Source organism: Sphaeramia orbicularis, chromosome 17, assembly GCF_902148855.1.
Source record: "Sphaeramia orbicularis chromosome 17, fSphaOr1.1, whole genome shotgun sequence".
NCBI classification, from domain to species: domain Eukaryota; kingdom Metazoa; phylum Chordata; class Actinopteri; order Kurtiformes; family Apogonidae; genus Sphaeramia; species Sphaeramia orbicularis.
In genome coordinates, this window is record NC_043973.1 from 53,936,699 (window position 1) to 53,954,932 (window position 18,234).

At 45.5% G+C, this 18,234-nt stretch overlaps 3 protein-coding genes across 4 annotated transcripts in view; all 3 read left to right on the forward strand.

Moving 5' to 3' along the window:
* The first annotated feature begins 1,074 nt into the window (after positions 1-1,074).
* On the forward strand, positions 1,075-6,075 carry LOC115437213 (inhibin beta A chain-like). The gene is made up of 2 exons (XM_030160423.1): positions 1,075-1,602; positions 4,870-6,075. The coding sequence occupies exons 1-2, from the start codon at positions 1,188-1,190 to the stop codon at positions 5,643-5,645; spliced, it is 1,191 nt and encodes a 396-aa protein (XP_030016283.1). The 5' UTR covers positions 1,075-1,187; the 3' UTR covers positions 5,646-6,075.
* A 463-nt stretch (positions 6,076-6,538) lies between these two features.
* LOC115437437 (M-phase-specific PLK1-interacting protein-like) lies at positions 6,539-10,686 on the forward strand. Its single transcript, XM_030160656.1, has 3 exons — positions 6,539-6,703; positions 7,785-8,318; positions 10,338-10,686. The coding sequence occupies exons 1-3, from the start codon at positions 6,539-6,541 to the stop codon at positions 10,446-10,448; spliced, it is 810 nt and encodes a 269-aa protein (XP_030016516.1). The 3' UTR covers positions 10,449-10,686.
* A 1,126-nt stretch (positions 10,687-11,812) lies between these two features.
* Positions 11,813-18,234, forward strand: part of LOC115437227 (inositol monophosphatase 1-like) — a 194,014-nt gene continuing 187,592 nt past the window's right edge. The window contains exons 1-9 of one of the 2 annotated variants that reach the window (XM_030160450.1): positions 11,813-11,879; positions 13,194-13,267; positions 13,507-13,646; positions 14,080-14,184; positions 15,457-15,502; positions 15,587-15,695; positions 15,795-15,903; positions 16,142-16,293; positions 16,380-16,519. In XM_030160450.1, coding sequence (XP_030016310.1) covers positions 13,205-13,267; positions 13,507-13,646; positions 14,080-14,184; positions 15,457-15,502; positions 15,587-15,695; positions 15,795-15,903; positions 16,142-16,293; positions 16,380-16,504 — 849 coding nt within the window. In that variant the 5' untranslated portion in view covers positions 11,813-11,879; positions 13,194-13,204 and the 3' untranslated portion in view covers positions 16,505-16,519. Of the gene's footprint in view, positions 11,880-13,193; positions 13,268-13,506; positions 13,647-14,079; positions 14,185-15,456; positions 15,503-15,586; positions 15,696-15,794; positions 15,904-16,141; positions 16,294-16,379; positions 16,767-18,234 lie in introns of those variants that run through there. The other variant, XM_030160449.1, reaches the window with a different exon arrangement.

The following is an 18,234-nucleotide window of genomic DNA, read 5'->3' on the forward strand; positions in this document are numbered from 1 at the left end:
AACACCACAAACAGTCCTGAGATATTCTGAGTGGACTTTACTCACAGTGTGTGTGTCACAGGGAATACCTCTGTGTGTGGACGGAGGAGGGATTAAACCTCCACAGACGTATAATTACAGTAACTGAGACCGGTTCAGATCAGACCTGCAGCTCCACCAGGACTGGACCAGAACTACACAGGATCAGACCTGCAGCTCCACCAGGACTGGGCCAGAACCACAGAGGATCAGACCTGCAGCTCTACCAGGACTGGACCAGAACCACACAGGATCAGACCTGCAGCTCCACCAGGACTGGGCCAGAACCACAGAGGATCAGACCTGCAGCTCCATCAGGACTGGACCAGAACCACACAGGATCAGACCTGCAGCTCCACCAGGACTGGGCCAGAACCACAGAGGATCAGACCTGCAGCTCCATCAGGACTGGACCAGAACCACACAGGATCAGACCTGCAGCTCCACCAGGACTGGACCAGAACCACAGAGGATCAGACCTGCAGCTCTACCAGGACTGGACCAGAACCACAGAGGGTCAGACCTGCAGCTCTACCAGGACTGGACCAGAACTACAGACAAGAAAGAGAAACCTAGGACCCCAAACCCATGACCATGAACTCAGGACTGGACTGAAGCAAACATGATGTGGAAATTACTTTATTGTTGGATTTACTACTAAAAAGGTCAAAAACCTGGTGCATCATAACAGGATACTGACAACAGATCCAAGACCGAGAATCTGGGACGGCAGTCCTATAACCACAAAAATCCCAGATCACAAACCTGAAACTGAGAAGCCAGGACAAGAAACTTCGAACCAGAAACTCAAACCTTGGATCTGGATCAGCAATCCAATAGAATCAAACCTGAACCCTGATGAGACAAGCACGACCTCAAAATGACTTTACTCTGAAAGAAAGTGTTAAAACCGGACTCTGCTGACTCTACTCTCAGGTGCAGCCTTAACCTTAGCCCTGTTCCTAACCCTAACCCTGATCCTAACCCTAGCCCTGTTCCTAACTCTAATCGTATCCTTGTTCCAAGCCCAACCCTAACCCTGTTCCTAAACCTAACCCTAGCCCAACCTAACCCTATCCCTGTTCCGAACCCTAACTCTAACCCTATTCCTGTTCCTAACCCTAGCCCAACCCTAACCCTAACCCTGTTCCTAAACCTAACACTCTACCATGGCGTCAGCCTCATTGCTGCTTGCATTCATTCTTCTGGCTCACTCGTTACATGCTGATTCTTCACCGACCATGTCATCGTTGTCTGAGGCGGAGCTCCAACCTCAGGAATCGCTGTCAGGCTCCATCTGTCCATCATGCTCTTTGGATCAGGTGAGGAGGAACTCGTCGACGGCGGGTCAGGCTGATATGGTGGAGGCGGTGAAGCGGCACATCCTCAACATGCTGCAACTGAGCGCCAGGCCCAACCTGACACAACCAGTCCCTCGAGCGGCACTACTTAATGCCATCAGAAAGCTGCACGTTGGCCAAGTGGCTGAAGATGGCAGCGTGGAGATACAAGGGGAGGGGCGGAGTCTTGATGAAGCCACACCTCCAGAACCTCCCTCTGAAATCATCACTTTTGCAGAGCCAGGTGAGTTTGGCAGTCAGTTAGCAAGCTTGCATAACTTCCTGGATGGAAATGGTAAAACCAGATAGGGGTTAGGGTTAGGGGTTAGAGTTTGGGGTTAGGGATAGGGTTAGGGGTGTGGCTCCAGGAGTATCTGGACCTGATGCAAGGGTTAGGGTTTGGGGTTAGGGGTGTGGCTCCAAGAGCATCTGGGCCTGATGCAAGGGTTAGGGCTTAGGTTTTGGGGTTAGGTTTTAGGATTAGGGGTTAGGGGTGTGGCTCCAAGAACATCTGGACCTGATTCAAGGGTTAGGGTTTGGGGTTAGGGGTGTGGCTCCAAGAACATCTGGACCTGATTCAAGGGTAAGGGCTCAGGGTTTGGGGTTACGGGTTTGGATGAAGAGTTAGGGGTGTGGCTCCAGGAGTATCTGGACCTGATGCAAGGGTTAGGGTTTGGGGTTAGGGGTGTGGCTCCAAGAGCATCTGGGCCTGATGCAAGGGTTAGGGCTTAGGTTTTGGGGTTAGGTTTTAGGATTAGGGGTTAGGGGTGTGGCTCCAAGAACATCTGGACCTGATTCAAGGGTTAGGGTTTGGGGTTAGGGTTAGGGGTGTGGCTCCAAGAACATCTGGACCTGATTCAAGGGTTAGGGTTTGGGGTTAGGGTTAGGGGTGTGGCTCCAAGAACATCTGGACCTGATTCAAGGGTAAGGGCTCAGGGTTTGGGGTTACGGGTTTGGATGAAGAGTTAGGGGTGTTGCTCCAAGAGCATCTGGACCTGATGCTAGGGTTAAGGGTTACCATAGACTCAGCACAAGCTAATATGGTTAACGAACATTAACTGACCACTACTGTTCAAATGTGAGTTTAGTGTCCATTAGAGAAGTTTCAGTTTGGTCCATTCCTTCTGTAATTTTAGATACAGTGAAACACATGCACTGTTACTTCCATGTCCACATGTAGGACACAGACAAAGAGCTTTAAAACTATAGCTGCAGAGCTGAGAATCCAGATCTGAAATCCCAACCAGGATATTTCATGAAGGCTGAACACACAGCACCCTCTGTCAGATTTACTGTCAGTGAACTCATAAAACCTCCAAGAAGGCAAAGTGATTGAACCATCCCAGACTCCTATACCTGCTGGATGGATTAGGGTTAGGGTTAACTAGGACTATGACAGTCTGTATTTTCTGCACCTATTATCTTACCAGTGTAGTTGTTGAATGAAGTGGTTCTGGAGCTTGATTGGGTCATTTGGATGATTTACTCACAATTGAAATCACAGAGCTGTCAGTCAGTGTATAAAAGAACCCAAAGCCTCATAAACCTAACCCATAACCCATTACCCTAACCCATTACCTATTACCCTGACCCATTACCCATAGCCCTAACCCATAACCCATTACCTGTCTCATAATCCATAGCCCTAATACATAATCCCCAACCTGTAATCCATAACCCTAACCCATAACTCAAGATCTAAGCCATAACCCATTACCCTAACCCATCACCCGTAGCCCTATCCCATACCCCCTAGCCATAACCCATAGACTATTGCCCTTACCCTAACCCGTAACCCATAATCAACAACCCATAATCCATAACCCTAACCTCTAACCCATTGCCCTTTAACCCTTAACCCATCACCTATCATGCATCACCCAGTGCCCTAACCCTTAACCCATAAAACTAACCCATAATCCATTACCCTAACCCATATCCCATAGCCCTAATCCATAACACATAGCCACAACCCAGATCCATAGTCCATAGCCCTAACCCATAACCCCCAACCTGTAATCCATAACTCTAGCCCATAAACCAGATCTATAACCCATTACCATAACCCAAATCCCATAGCCCTAACCCATAACCCTAACCTATTACCCATAGCCCTAAACTTAACCCATAACCCATTACCCTGATCCATTACCCATAGCCCTAACCCAAAACCCATTACCCATAAACCTAATCCATATCCCATAACCCATTATCCTAACCCATCAGCCATAATCCATAGCCCTAACTCAATCATGGTCCAGGGTTGTTAAATGTGAAATGGCTGCTCAGTATGGTCTGTGCCTTTACTCTGTCAGACCAATCATCTAAATGAAGACTGAACTAGACGCCACTGATGGAAATTCAAATTAAAGGAGCCATTCTGAAAACTCAGCAGTAAAATGTAAGGATGACAAGCTGATTTCTGAGAACATGAAGCCATTTGTGACCAAAGTCTTTGCCCTGTGGTTTGTTTGCTTACATAAATGTACATAATAGCTTTGTGCTATTAATAGATCCCCCTTTGAGTGGGATCTTCAGTCAGAAGACCCTCAAAGGAAATTAGTGGGACGGTAACGATGGGAGGGGGCATACCCAGTGGTCTCGAGCCATGAATAATCACTTCATTCATCTAAAATGGGCCCCACTAATTATTGTGAGGTGAATGAACACAGAACAGGACGGGTTGGCCTTGTTCACAACATTCCCTGAAATCAGGACTTTCTTTTTTTAGAGTCTCTGCTCATGTCACTGCTGAGTATATTTAGAGACCAAGTTCAGTCAAATAATGGGAAGGGAGGTAGCAGAAAGTAAAAGTACTGTCTGTTAATGATTATAGTTTATATAGACTAAGGATTTGTAAAAACTAATTACTTGAGGTTGAGACAGTATCCTTTAATATCCTTTAGTGGGCGTGTCCTGAGGAGGTGGCCGTGTCCTTAGAGGGTTAACAACAAGGTGTGAACCAGTGGAAACTGAACAACAGGAAGAACACATTAGAACCAGAACCACAGAGAAGGAACGGATCAGCTGATCCACATTAGATCACATCATGTGTCCAACATGTGGACGGTGAGATGGACATGTATAGATACCGGTGGAACCGGGACACCAGTGGAACCGGAACACTGGTGTTTATCGATGGAAGGAACAGGATCCAAATCGATCCTCTGATCACATTCACACCAGTGATGAAACCCTCATGTGACATCTGTTCATGTCGCAGATGGATAATTTAAATTTAGAAGTTATATATATTTAAGGTGTATGACTTAACAGATGCAAAAAAATCAGGTGCACAATCAAAATAATGGACAATTTATCTCAAATATATTAAAACTGGAGCCTGTTTGGAAATATGAGTAGAACATCCACATATTTGTATTAAAATACTCAAGTACAAGTACCTCAAGGCTCTGCTGAAGTACATTCATAAAGTCTTTGTATTATTACTGTGTATACTATTTGCTACCTCTGCTAAATGCTAACACGCTAACTGTTTTCTTTGTACCAGGGGACTCTCCATCTGTGGTGACCTTTGACATTTCAAAGGAAGGCAGTGGTTCAGCAGTGGTTGAACAGGCCAATGTGTGGATCTTCCTGAAGGTGGCGAAGGGAAACCGAGCCAAAGGCCGCGTGAAACTGCGGCTACTGTGTCGTCATGGTGACGGGCGGGTGGATGAGACAGAAGAGGAGCCTGTTTCAGAGAAGATGGCCGACACTCGGCGCAGCGGCTGGCACACACTGCCCGTTTCACGCAGTATCCAGGAACTGCTGGACCGCAGACAGAGCACACTCAGTCTGCACCTGTCCTGCCCACTGTGCAGTGATGCTGGAGCCACGCCCACTCTGGGATCTGAGCGGGAGCAGTCCCACCGACCCTTCCTCATGGTGGTGCTTCGGACTCAGGAGGACACGGGGCCACGGCGTGTCCGTCGAGGCCTGGAGTGTGATGGAAAACTCAGAATGTGCTGCAAGCGGCAGTTTTATGTTAACTTCAAAGACATCGGATGGAACGACTGGATCATTGCTCCGTCCGGTTACCACGCCAACTACTGCGAGGGTGACTGTCCAAACCACGCGGCAAGCGTGAGCGGCTCGTCACTGTCTTTCCATTCCGCCGTCATCAACCATTACCGACTGCGAGGCTTCGGGCCTTTCCAGAACACCAAGTCATGCTGTGTACCAACGCGCCTGCGCGCCATGTCGATGCTGTACTACAACGAGGAGCAGAAGATCATCAAGAAGGACATCCAGAACATGATTGTAGAGGAGTGTGGCTGCTCCTAAACTCACTTATAGCAGAAACGTTTAACAAAAAAACTATAAAAGTGGAACCAGAAGGACATCTAAGACAAACATAGAGGAGTGTGGCTGCACGTAAGGAAAAAAACAAAACAAACAAAAAAAAACATTCACAAGAAAAGATGAGTTTTATGGCCAGATTCACCAGCAGTGAAAACTCTCCTTTGGAGTCCAAACAACGGTGGGAATTAAAAACCTGAAGACCTGCAGAGATGCAGTAACTCTAACCCTAACCCAGGGAAGGAATGGACACACTTCTTCTGGGGACTTGTTGCTTATATCTCTGTAGAAGTTTCTCTTTCTTTGGAAATAGTAGATTTCAAATGATTGACACAATGTGATTTACAAAGGTTTGCAGTTGTCAGTTTGTTGCCAATTGGGCCATTATATAATAAATAAAAAATACATTTCTTAATCAGTTTGATGTCTGGATGAGGTGCTACTGAAGGGCCTACCTATACAACCCTATACAACTTTATACACTCAATTTCATGCTAGTGCCATAAGAGTTTATCATTCACACCAAAAAACTGACATAAAAACCATGAAAACTAACTCTAAACCTAACAAACTTTAACTCTAGCCACTAACTCTAACCTAAACTAACTCTAATTCTAACCACTAACTCTAAACCTAACAAACTTTAACTCTAACCTAAACTAACTCTAATTCTAACCACTAACTCTAAACCTAACAAACTTTAACTCTAACCACTAACTCAAACTATCTCTAACCTTAACCCACACACCAAAAAACTGACATAAAAACCATGAAAATGAACTCTAACCCTGACTAACCCACCACTGAGGTAACGCCGGGACACCTAACCCCAATCCAAACACTAACCACAAACACCTCAGACCTGCTCACATATAAGGATGGACCAGGTGGAGGCAGAAGTCCAGGTGGAGGCAGAAGTCCAGGTGGAGGCAGAGGTCCAGGTAGACGTCTGGGTGCGAGGTATAGTTGTACTGGCCTTCAGACCTGATGGAGGTCTGGATGTGATGGTGCAGACGGAACGTGACGAAGTGGACAATCGTCATGTGAGGATCTATTTTTTGTGTGCGGGCGGCTACAGAACACGTCAGTGCTGTTAACTGAGGGAAGGCCTGATAACCTCAACACCACCTCCACCACAAACTGTTACTCCATCAGTGGCTCAGACTCACTGCTGCTATTCAGAGACATCCACCCACCCACACCGCAGAAGGACATCTGAGAGTCTGAGTCCTGTGAAGAAGCAGATCATCCACAGCCTCATCACTCAGTTTAGCATCAGTTTGTTCATCATTTATCTTCATCAAGATGAAGAGGAGGAGGTGGAGGAGGAGGTCCCAGGATGTTTGGGTCATTAGGTTTTATTTACAGAGTGAGCAGGTTAGGAACAGGATTTGGAACAGGGTTAAGAACAGGGTTAGGGTTAGGGTTAGAAACAGGGTTAGGAAAAGGTTTAGGGTAAGGGTTTGGTTCCTTGTGAGCTAGTGTTTCTCTTTTAGGTCAGGATCCTTTACTCATATGCTAATCTCTGCAGAACATTTACATCTCTTACTGAGGCTTTTATTGGGAAGGATCAAAGCACAGGAAATATCCCCTGCTACCGGCCAATCAGAAGTGGTCCAGGGCCTACCGTGGTGGTCCAGGACCTACTAGGGTAGTCCTGGGCCTACGGAGGTGGTCCAGGACCTGCCAGGGTGGTTCAGGGCCTACTGTGGTTGTTCATGTTCTACAGAGGTGGTCCAGGACTTACTGAGGTAGTCCAGGGCCTACAGAGGTGGTCCAGGACCTACCATGGTGGTCCAGGGCCTACGGAGGTGGTCCAGGGTCAACCGTGGTGGTTCATGCTCTACAGAGGTGGTCCATGTTCTACAGAGGTGGTTCAGGGCCCACAGTTGTGCTCACAGGTAGAACCCAGAGCCAAACGTGTCATATGATAAAGATGAATGAACAGATTCCAGCGACGCCTCATAAAGTCAAACAAAAACACATTATGTGGTAACATTAGAATGTATCGATTATTTAACAACATACATTCTGGTCACTGAATCATTGTTTTGGTCATATTTGTTGAATCCAGTTAATGACGGTTCGCTGATATCTGTGTTCTTCATATTAAATGTCTTTCAGCAGGAGGAGCAGTGGGCTGTAAACACACAGCCTGCAGGTCAGTTTCCTCCGTGGCCGCTGGGGGCGCTGCGCCACAAAACGCAGGCTATGGGAGTTTCCGGTTCCGGGTGGTCAGTGTTTGTTGTGGTCCGTTGTGGTTCTCTGGCTTCAGTAGCGTCCCTTTTACCCACACAAATGTACCGAGCTCCGGTCAGACCACAACGGAGTCCCGGGGCTCCGCGGCCGCCGAGCAGGTTCCCCTCTCCGTCCCGGGACGCTCTCGGCCATCGCTCTCCCTCCGCGGGTCTCCGGTTCGGAGGCTCCGGGCCGCACGGAGGCTCCCCCCGGGGCTGCCCGCCTTTCTCGCCGGGTTCGCCGTGTTACTCTCCGGGTCCAGTCCGGGGCTACAGGAGCTGTTCTCCAGGCGGGTTCAGAGACTCTCCGCCGGGTTTCGGCGGTGGCGGAGGTCGCGGCTTCGGGGGACACACGCGGCGCAGAGGAGACGAATTCCGGCGTCCGCAGCCTTTCAGTCCGACATCGGGTCCGCGAGCTCAGGTGAGTCCGGTGTGTAATGACGTGACTGGGAACGGAGCCGATTGATCTAAAGGATACTAGAGCTAATGGCATTTTTTGGGTCAGGGTTAGTATTTTTTATTATGAAAAGTACTATCATCATAGTTATTAGTAGTGGTACTACTACTGGGGGAGTGAGGGAGGGTCAGGGTTATGGTCAGGGTTACGGTCAGGGTTACGGTCAGGGTCTGGGTTATGGTCAGGGTTCTGGTCAGGGTCTGGGTTATGGTCAGGGTTATGGTCAGGGTTACGGTCAGGGTTATGGTCAGGGTTCTGGTCAGGGTCTGGGTTATGGTCAGGGTTATGGTCAGGGTTATGGTCAGGGTTACGGTCAGGGTTACGGTCAGGGTTCTGGTCAGGGTCTGGGTTATGGTCAGGGTTATGGTCAGGGTTATGGTCAGGGTTACGGTCAGGGTTACGGTCAGGGTCTGGGTTATGGTCAGGGTTATGGTCAGGGTCAGGGTTACGGTCAGGGTTCTGGTCAGGGTTACGGTCAGGGTTCTGGTCAGGGTCAGGGTTACAGTCAGGGTTATGGTCAGGGTCAGGGTTACAGTCAGGGTTATGGTCAGGGTCAGGGTTACGGTCAGGGTTATGGTCAGGGTTCTGGTCAGGGTCAGGGTTACGGTCAGGGTTATGGTCAGGGTCAGGGTTACGGTCAGGGTTCTGGTCAGGGTTATGGTCAGGGTCAGGGTTACGGTCAGGGTTCTGGTCAGGGTCAGGGTTATGGTCAGGGTTACGGTCAGGGTTCTGGTCAGGGTCTGGGTTATGGTCAGGGTTATGGTCAGGGTTATGGTCAGGGTTACGGTCAGGGTTACGGTCAGGGTCTGGGTTATGGTCAGGGTTATGGTCAGGGTTACGGTCAGGGTTCTGGTCAGGGTTACGGTCAGGGTTCTGGTCAGGGTTCTGGTCAGGGTCAGGGTTACAGTCAGGGTTATGGTCAGGGTCAGGGTTACGGTCAGGGTTATGGTCAGGGTTATGGTCAGGGTCAGGGTTACGGTCAGGGTTCTGGTCAGGGTCAGGGTTCTGGTCAGGGTTATGGTCAGGGTCAGGGTTACGGTCAGGGTTATGGTCAGGGTTACGGTCAGGGTTATGGTCAGGGTTATGGTCAGGGTTATGGTCAGGGTCAGGGTTACGGTCAGGGTTCTGGTCAGCGTTATGGTCAGGGTTCTGGTCAGGGTTATGGTCAGGGTTACGGTCAGGGTTACGGTCAGGGTTATGGTCAGGGTTATGGTCAGGGTTACGGTCAGGGTTACGGTCAGGGTTCTGGTCAGGGTCAGGGTTATGGTCAGGGTTACGGTCAGGGTTCTGGTCAGGGTCTGGGTTATGGTCAGGGTTATGGTCAGGGTTACGGTCAGGGTTACGGTCAGGGTCTGGGTTATGGTCAGGGTTATGGTCAGGGTCAGGGTTACGGTCAGGGTTCTGGTCATGGTTCTGGTCAGGGTCAGGGTTACAGTCAGGGTTATGGTCAGGGTTATGGTCAGGGTCAGGGTTACGGTCAGGGTTCTGGTCAGGGTCAGGGTTACGGTCAGGGTTATGGTCAGGGTCAGGGTTCTGGTCAGGGTTATGGTCAGGGTCAGGGTTACGGTCAGGGTTACGGTCAGGGTTATGGTCAGGGTTATGGTCAGGGTCAGGGTTACGGTCAGGGTTACGGTCAGGGTTATGGTCAGGGTTATGGTCAGGGTTACGGTCAGGGTTATGGTCAGGGTTATGGTCAGGGTCAGGGTTACGGTCAGGGTTATGGTCAGGGTTATGGTCAGGGTCAGGGTTCTGGTCAGGGTTCTGGTCAGGGTTCTGGTCAGGGTTATGGTCAGGGTTACGGTCAGGGTTATGGTCAGGGTCTGGGTTATGGTCAGGGTTATGGTCAGGGTTATGGTCAGGGTCAGGGTTACGGTCAGGGTTCTGGTCAGGGTTATGGTCAGGGTTACGGTCAGGGTTATGGTCAGGGTTATGGTCAGGGTTCCTCATTACATAAACACAGTGTGGTTTCTTGTGTGTTTTCAGGCTGGATCTTCAGACTCTGTGGAAAAATACTTCAGTCCTTCAATGCTGCAGGATCCATGGAACGACTTGACGCCAATGAGCGCTGAGGCTGTAAAACGTAAACACAGCTGACAGTAAACAACAACAACAACGCCTGTAAATGACAGCCTCCCATTGGCTGTTTGTTGGTCACCAGCCATCGGCAGCTTCGTGAACCTTCAGGGAACAAAGATTCACTTCCTTTTTAAAAGTGTTTTGTAAATTTTAATTCCCATTTCTTATGTTTTATTGACAGAATGATAAACCTGATTATTTTTTAAAATAAATGAAAACTGTCGACTTTGTACTGAGTCAGTTTCTATGAGTTTAATCTGGAGCCTGTGATTGGTTTATTGGTTGATTGATTGATTGACTGCTGGCCTTTTGATGATCAGTGGTAGTTATTCCTCCAATCACAGGAACCTTCATTTCAATAGCTGATCAACAATAATTGATATGTTAGACTGGTGTTTAGCCAGAAACACAAACTGAATGAAAAGTCAACTTCAGTCTGGTTCCGTTATATATAGATAAATATGAGAATGTACTGGGGAAAAAAGGTTTTTAATAAACATATGGATATAAAATATCCAGTCAGATTCTAGAATCACATCATAACTATAGTTTTCCAATGAGCCTTTACATATGGAGGTGGAATAAACCAGACTGCTAACCCTAACCCAGCAAACTGAAATATAACTACACCTACTGTTACTAGTATAACTGCCAATAACTAGTACTAATTCCCATACCTGTTAATACTACTACTACAGATACCAGTACTATCAATGGATACACTACTGCTGTAAATGTTAGCTCTAATAATATAAACCTCTACCATATATGGAATTAGATAATAAACATTATCACAACTATATGGATAAATGAACAATGATGATGGAGGATGAGAGAAGAAAAGGAGGACAGTACATCATGAGGAGTCTCCTGGTCTAACCCTAACCTGGTCTAATCCTAACCTGGACTAAGGCAGTTAAATATATGTTGTTTTAATTTATGATGAAATGTAAATGTTCAATGTCTGGTAATAAATGCTTACATTGAATGCTTTGATATTTAAAGTGTAACTCATTTTAGACACAAATGTGCAAAATCAAAAAGAACAATAACTGAATTCAGAGTAATAATAAATGTTTTTGGAAAAACTACAAATATTTGCTTCCCACATGTTTATGTCAAATGAAATACACATGTTAAACAGGGTATATTAACATTGGACAAATAAGGTTTGAAGGTCTTTGACATCTTCAGTTTTATCAGTATTTTCATGTTTCCTTCCGTCTTGTTTGACTAAATCTAGACTTTAATCACAATTATTTAACAGTCCAGACAGAGCAAGAGTTTTGTTTTGTTTTTTAATCTTTTTTCAAGTAATTAAACTTTCTTTTCGCTTGGTGTCGCTGCTGAGCTGCTGCTCGGTGGATGCCGGAACAGAAGAAGAAAAGATGACGTATGACGTAACCCGGAAGCGGAAACATCGGCGCGAGTGTTGACGCTCAGGAAAAGGTGAGTTGATTGAAAGTCGTTAGGTTCTGTTTAAATTCGTTCGATATTTAATTACACAGGGTTTAAACTCCAACGATAGAACAGCAAAAACAGTTGAAGTCCGTCAAATTCGCCAATAACAAAATATTAATGAAACATGACGGGGACTGAGCAGGACGTCTGACATGTTCATGTATTTTTAATAAAAGTCTCGGAATGTTTATGAAGTTTTAAATTAGGGTTTTAAATTAAATCGTTAATATGTTGTTGATCAGAAGCGGTACATTTAGTTCTCTGTAACCCTATATAACACTGAACTGATGCTGGTCATTTAGTTTAAATGCAAAATGAAAAGAAGGATCAAGATAGATAGATACTTTATTGATCCCAAGGGAAATTCCAGTATTCAGCAGCTGTACATAGAGCACGAGAAGACAAAAAACAAACAGACCAAAATACAACCAAACAGTGGGTTAGTAACCAGGGTGACATGAAGCTTAGTATATATACTCTAAAAGACACTTACTAAAGAACTACTCTAAAAGGGCTTCCTGCACAATACTGTAAATAAAAACTAATGATTGTATTTACACATTTCAGGGCAGTGATATAAAGTGAAACAGTGACTGAAGTGTAAGACTACAAATACAAGTTTTAATAAATTAAACAATGGATAAATGAATGAATAAAAATGTGGATAACCATCTAAATAAATATAAATGAAGTAAAAACAAATAATGAAATGAACCCTAACCCCGAACCCTAGATAACTCCAACCCCTAACCCTTAACCCTAATGAAATGAACCCCAACCTGGTCTAACCCTAAAACATAATGTTTTGAATTGATTAATCACGATTCGATTTGATCCGATAGGGATCTGATTCAGTCTTCATTGACTGATTCAGATTAATTTAGTGATACCAGAGGGTAAAAACAAAAAAAAAAAGTAAATGAACCCTAACCTGGTTTAACCCTAACCCTAAAAAAACAAAAATGAAATTAACCCTAATGAAAAAATGAACTGTAACCCCTGACTCTAGATAGCCCTAACCCCCCCAGCCCTAACCCTAGATAGCCCTAACCCAGAACAATCAACAACAAATACATGTAAATGTTTTGTCTTCATTGTCCAGATTAATATATTAGTAATTAAATTAATCAGATGTAATAAGTGACACAGATGAAGCGATTGAAATAGCTCTTGATTGATTGAAACTCCCTCGTCCTCGTCCAGGTCGTGTGTTCTCAGGTCGAACACACCTTTTCTGTTTCCTGAATTATTTATTTCATGTCCGTTTTCTTTCTTTATTTGTTATTTCATTATTGTTGACAGTTTGATCCAATATGGACGACGTCCTGCAGAACATCATGGACCATGCAGTCGCCGTCGCACGTGAAGCCGGACAGGTCTGTATGTGGGAGGGGTTATTGATCTGTGGTACATGTACTGATGGGTTATTGATCTGTGGTACATGTACTGATGGGTTATTGATCTGTGGTACATGTACTGATGGGTTATTGATCTGTGGTACATGTACTGATGGGTTATTGATCTGTGGTACATGTACTGATGGGTTATTGATCTGTGGTACATGTACTGATGGGTTATTGATCTGTGGTACATGTACTGATGGGTTATTGATCAGGTGGTGCGTGAGGCGCTCTGTGATGAAAAACAGAGAGACGTGATGACGAAAAGCTCAACCGTTGACTTGGTGACACAGACCGACCAGAGGGTGGAGCATCTCATCATCCAATCAGTGAAAAAGAAATTCCCCACTCACAGGTACGAGGCTCTGCCCCCACCCCCAATATTTGACTGGTGTTAGTGCTTTATCAATACTGATACTAGATCAGTACTGACCTTTATTTTCCTCAAGCTTTAGAAAGTGATCTCCAGAGATGACCAGTAGATCCACACATTTATCAAACAAAAATGATCAGTTACCTACCCCAACCCTATTTCTAACCCTAACCCTGTTCCTAATTTTAACCCCATTTCTAACCCTAACCCCGTTCCTAATCTTAACCCCATTCCTAACCCTAACCCTGTGTTTGTGTTTTACTTGTATATTTACACACCAGTTAATTTAGGAATATTAGTTATAAACATGGTTCACCGTCACCATCCCATGCTCTACACATGCAGTTACTGTAGCATCAGATCACAATGGGCTAATGGGTGTGGAGCTTTTAATGAGCTTGTAGGTGTCACTCAGGTTCATAGGGGAGGAGTCAGTGGCTGCAGGTGAAGCTTGTGTCCTGACAGATGACCCCACCTGGATCATCGACCCCATTGATGGAACCACCAACTTTGTTCACTCGTAAGTTCACATTGTAAACCCAAAGCCGGGTTTTGCTGAGACGCCGCCACCATGGCATCTTCAAACTATCAATTCTTACTGTGTCCGAGTCAACCCGTCCACCGCTAGTCTGGGTTCAGGTGCTCAGCGTTCAGGTCTAATTTTATTTATTAGGGTTGGGAATCCCAGTTTTAAGGCCGATACGATACGCATCTCGACACAGCATCTCCGATCCAATATATTAAAGATACGTGTGTGGCATCTCATGATGTGATGTGATACAATTCACACCCAAATCACGATACAGAGCGATTAAGCACATTCTGATTGAACACACTCATTCTGGTAAAAAAAATATGCAGTGCAATTCAATGAGCTTGATTATTTATTTATCAAATAAGACCATGACTTTTAATAAAGTGTCTTTAGTTCAATTTCAGAACACGTGCCTCACATTCAGTCAGGTGAAAAAGTTAGGACTTTTTTTTTCCAAAGTCATTTGTCTGTATGTTTCTAACACTCAACTTCTTGCTCCCTCGCCGAATCAATTTGCAACGTAATGTATTTATAATGAAGGTAAAACAGAAAAAGGTTCTGTCACTTTAAGAGACACCTGCACAAGGTATTCTGGATCTGTATGACACTGTTTAAGGAAGTATCTGTGGTATGTACGGCAGTATTCAATGCAGTTGATATAGTAAGAAGTACACATTCAGATAACGCATGTCGTCACCTCCCTTCTGTGTCTGTCAGATTCGGAGCTCAGACTGTCGTGTACAGTGTACACTTCCTCAAATCCGCTGCACACGTTAATGTGGGTCTGAAGGAAAGAAAAACTTTACCCAAATAAATAGTAACACTTCTAAATGAGACTAAAAATATATTCTATTGAACGGATCGAATTGTATCGATACAAACATTCAATAACTAATGCATCGCGATGTCATTCCAAACTTTTCATTCACTCGCAGCTTCTCTACCGGTGCACTCAGATCGGGCATGCATGTGTCAATCTATCAATACGTATGGGATAATCTTCCCATCCCTAGTATTTATACAAGGTCTGGACCACCCACACCACCTGGACCACCCAGACTGCCTGGCACGGTGATGATGACACAAATGTGACCTGTTAGCATTTCCACCAGATCTAAGTCCACCTGACTCGTATCTGTACGTGGTCCACCTAGGTCCAACCTCTCAGTAGTGCGAGTACACGCTGATCCTTTACTGAGACATCGGTAAAGCTTTAATTGACCTTTAAGAACGGCCTCAGTTTCATGTCTTCCACAGATTTCCTTTTGTGGCCGTTTCTATTGGATTCTCTGTTGACAAAAAGGTGAGTTAGAACTGGTCTCTGTGTTCATGATGGTTCTATAAGGCCGGTTCCACTGTGACCCGTGATACTGACGTCTGTCTGCAGATCCAGTTTGGTGTGGTCTACAGTTGTCTCGAAGATAAGATGTTCACCGCCAGGAGGGGTAAAGGAGCATTCTGTAACGGAGAACCACTGCAGGTCTCTGATCAGGAAGGTCAGTGATTAATAACACTCATCAGTTCATCAGTAACACTCATCAGTTCATCAGTAACACTCATCAGTTCATAAGTAATGCTCTTCTCTTCTATCTCAGATGTCAGACGGTCTATCATCGCCACAGAGTTTGGATCCAACAGAGAAACTGAAACAGTCGAGAAAATCTTCTCCAGCCTCAGGAACATCCTGAACATCCCTGTACACGGGTAATACTGCAGTCCTGATACTAGAACACGTGTAATACTGCAGTACTGATACTAGAACACATGTAATATTGCAGTACTGATACTAGAACATGTGTAATACTGCAGCACTGATACTAGTAATCGGGTAATACTGCAGTATAAACATAGTTTTGGACGATGCCTTTGTCCTCTGGTTCTGGTTCGGTCTGTGTCTCCTTCTCCAGGGGTGTGTCTTATCTGGTGTGTCCTTTGTTCTCAGAGTTCGTGGTGCGGGGACAGCGGCAGTCAACATGTGTCTGGTGGCGTCCGGCTGTGTTGAGGCCTATTATGAGGTGGGGGTCCATGTGTGGGACGTGGCAGCCGGGTCGGTGATTGTGGAGGAGGCAGGCGGAGTCCTGATGGACGTGGAAGGTCAGACAGTGTCTGTGATCCAGGTCAGAGACAGGGGTAGGGACACCTGAGCCCAGGTGTGTCTCAGATGTTTGTGTCTGTTTCAGGTGGACCTGTGGACCTGATGTCCCGAAGAATCGTCGCCGCCAACAACGGGACGGTCGCTCACAGGATCGTCAAGGAGATTGATGCCTTCAGTCCGACCAGAGACGACGCCCCGCCCACACAGTGAATCCAACACGTCCCATTCAGAGTCTTCGATATAAACAGAGTCGCAACACTTCCATAGACTCTCGTTGTAAAAAATGGCGGACCAAATATGGACCTACTTCCGAGTTCAGGATAGTTCCTACATTGAGTTTAATGCCGTCTGAACCCATTCATTTGTATTTGTGCTGATCTACCAACTCCAGCTCTAAACTGATCAGATATGGTCATCTTTGAAATGATCCAGTGTATTTCCTGTATCAGTGACAGTTCTGTTGTAAATTCTGTTTTCTTTGGTCTGTGTTCGCGTTTGGATCCATTTCTATCTGATCCAACTGTTCTGTTGGATTTTCAGCTGAAGTCCTTTAGTTCCATAGTTGGACTGGTCCAGCTGTTCACATGGAACCACAAGAACTACAATGATGGAGGTTCTGAGGGAAGGGACCAGTAGTCCAAATGTGGTTCTGTAGGTTGGATTTCAGTTGTTCTGTTGAACCTGGTCATGTTGGGTTCAGTTTGTCAGCTGAGGTCATGTGATCATTAGGAGGACAGTTCCTGTAGAGCTGAGCTCTGATCAATAGAAGTTCATTAAAACTTATTATTCATGAGTTAAAGGAGGACAAACTTCTGTCACTGCGTTTGTAAGATTGGACGCTTTACTATTCCGCTCACTCCATACTCAGCCATAGGTGATAGTATGGATCCAAGTTATTATTCCAAGAACGACTGGCTTCTGCGACTCGCCGGGCAGCCAGTTCCTTCACACTGTGGGTTTGAGTTTGAGGCCGGAGGACCTCCAGCGGAGTGGGTTTCCCCACTGCGTCTTTTTCGCGAGCGAGACCAAGTCTTCCCCAGGGGTTCACAAAACGGAGCTGCCCGCGGTTCCGCGTACTCCTGGTCCTGCTCTGAAAAATCGATCTTATCCACTATTAATCGATTATGCAAAATTTAAATGAGATCAATCTAAGATCGATTAAATCGATTTTTTTTTACCCAGCCCTAGTGTGTGCTAACGCTAACACGCTAAGTTAGCCGACGGCCTCTGATGGTCTAAAAGTAAGACTATAGTATGAGTGAAAATACCCAGGTTGGACTGGTTCTGGAATATGATTTTAAAGGGTTTTATTTAACTAATGAGGTATTTAGAAGGGTTCTATGAAGTATTTTAGGTGTTTTTAACCCTTTATTCTTATTTTTTTCCAACAGCCTCTGATGGTCTAAAAGTAAGACTATAGTATGAGTGAAAATATCCTAGTCCTGATCCAGACCAGAATCCAAAACCCTAGTCCTGATCCACACCAGTATTGTAGATTGAATTAAATCAATGTTATCTGTGGTTTCAAAAGTGAAGAAATCGAAGATTGACTATTTATTCAATACATACATATTGTTGTTTGAATAGTGTTAGAGTATATGGTAATAATTTAAAAACAGGTTTTGTTTAAAAATGAATTGTAATGGGGCGACACGGTGGTGCAGTGGTTAGCACTCGTGCCTCACAGCAAGAAGGTCCTGGGTTCCATTCCAACACCAGTCAACAGGGGGGTGGGACCTTTTTGTGTGGAGTTTGCATGTTCTCCCTGTGTCTGTGTGGATTCTCTCTGGGTACTCCGGCTTCCTCCCACCATCCAAACACAGGCCCTGATAGGTTAATTGGCTAAACTAAATTGCCCATAGGTGTGAATGTGAGAGATTGTTTGTCTCTATGTCAGCCCTGCAATGAACTGGCGAAATGTCCAGGGTGTACCCTGCCTT

Coding starts and splice junctions, on each gene's coding strand:
- LOC115437213 (XM_030160423.1), top strand. CDS start 1,188: ATGGCGTCAGCCTCATTGCTGCTTGCATTCATTCTTCTGGCTCACTCG. Junction 1,603..4,869: donor CATCACTTTTGCAGAGCCAG/GTGAGTTTGGCA, acceptor TCTTTGTACCAG/GGGACTCTCCATCTGTGGTG.
- LOC115437437 (XM_030160656.1), top strand. CDS start 6,539: ATGGACCAGGTGGAGGCAGAAGTCCAGGTGGAGGCAGAAGTCCAGGTG. Junction 6,704..7,784: donor ACGAAGTGGACAATCGTCAT/GTGAGGATCTAT, acceptor AATGTCTTTCAG/CAGGAGGAGCAGTGGGCTGT. Junction 8,319..10,337: donor CATCGGGTCCGCGAGCTCAG/GTGAGTCCGGTG, acceptor GTGTGTTTTCAG/GCTGGATCTTCAGACTCTGT.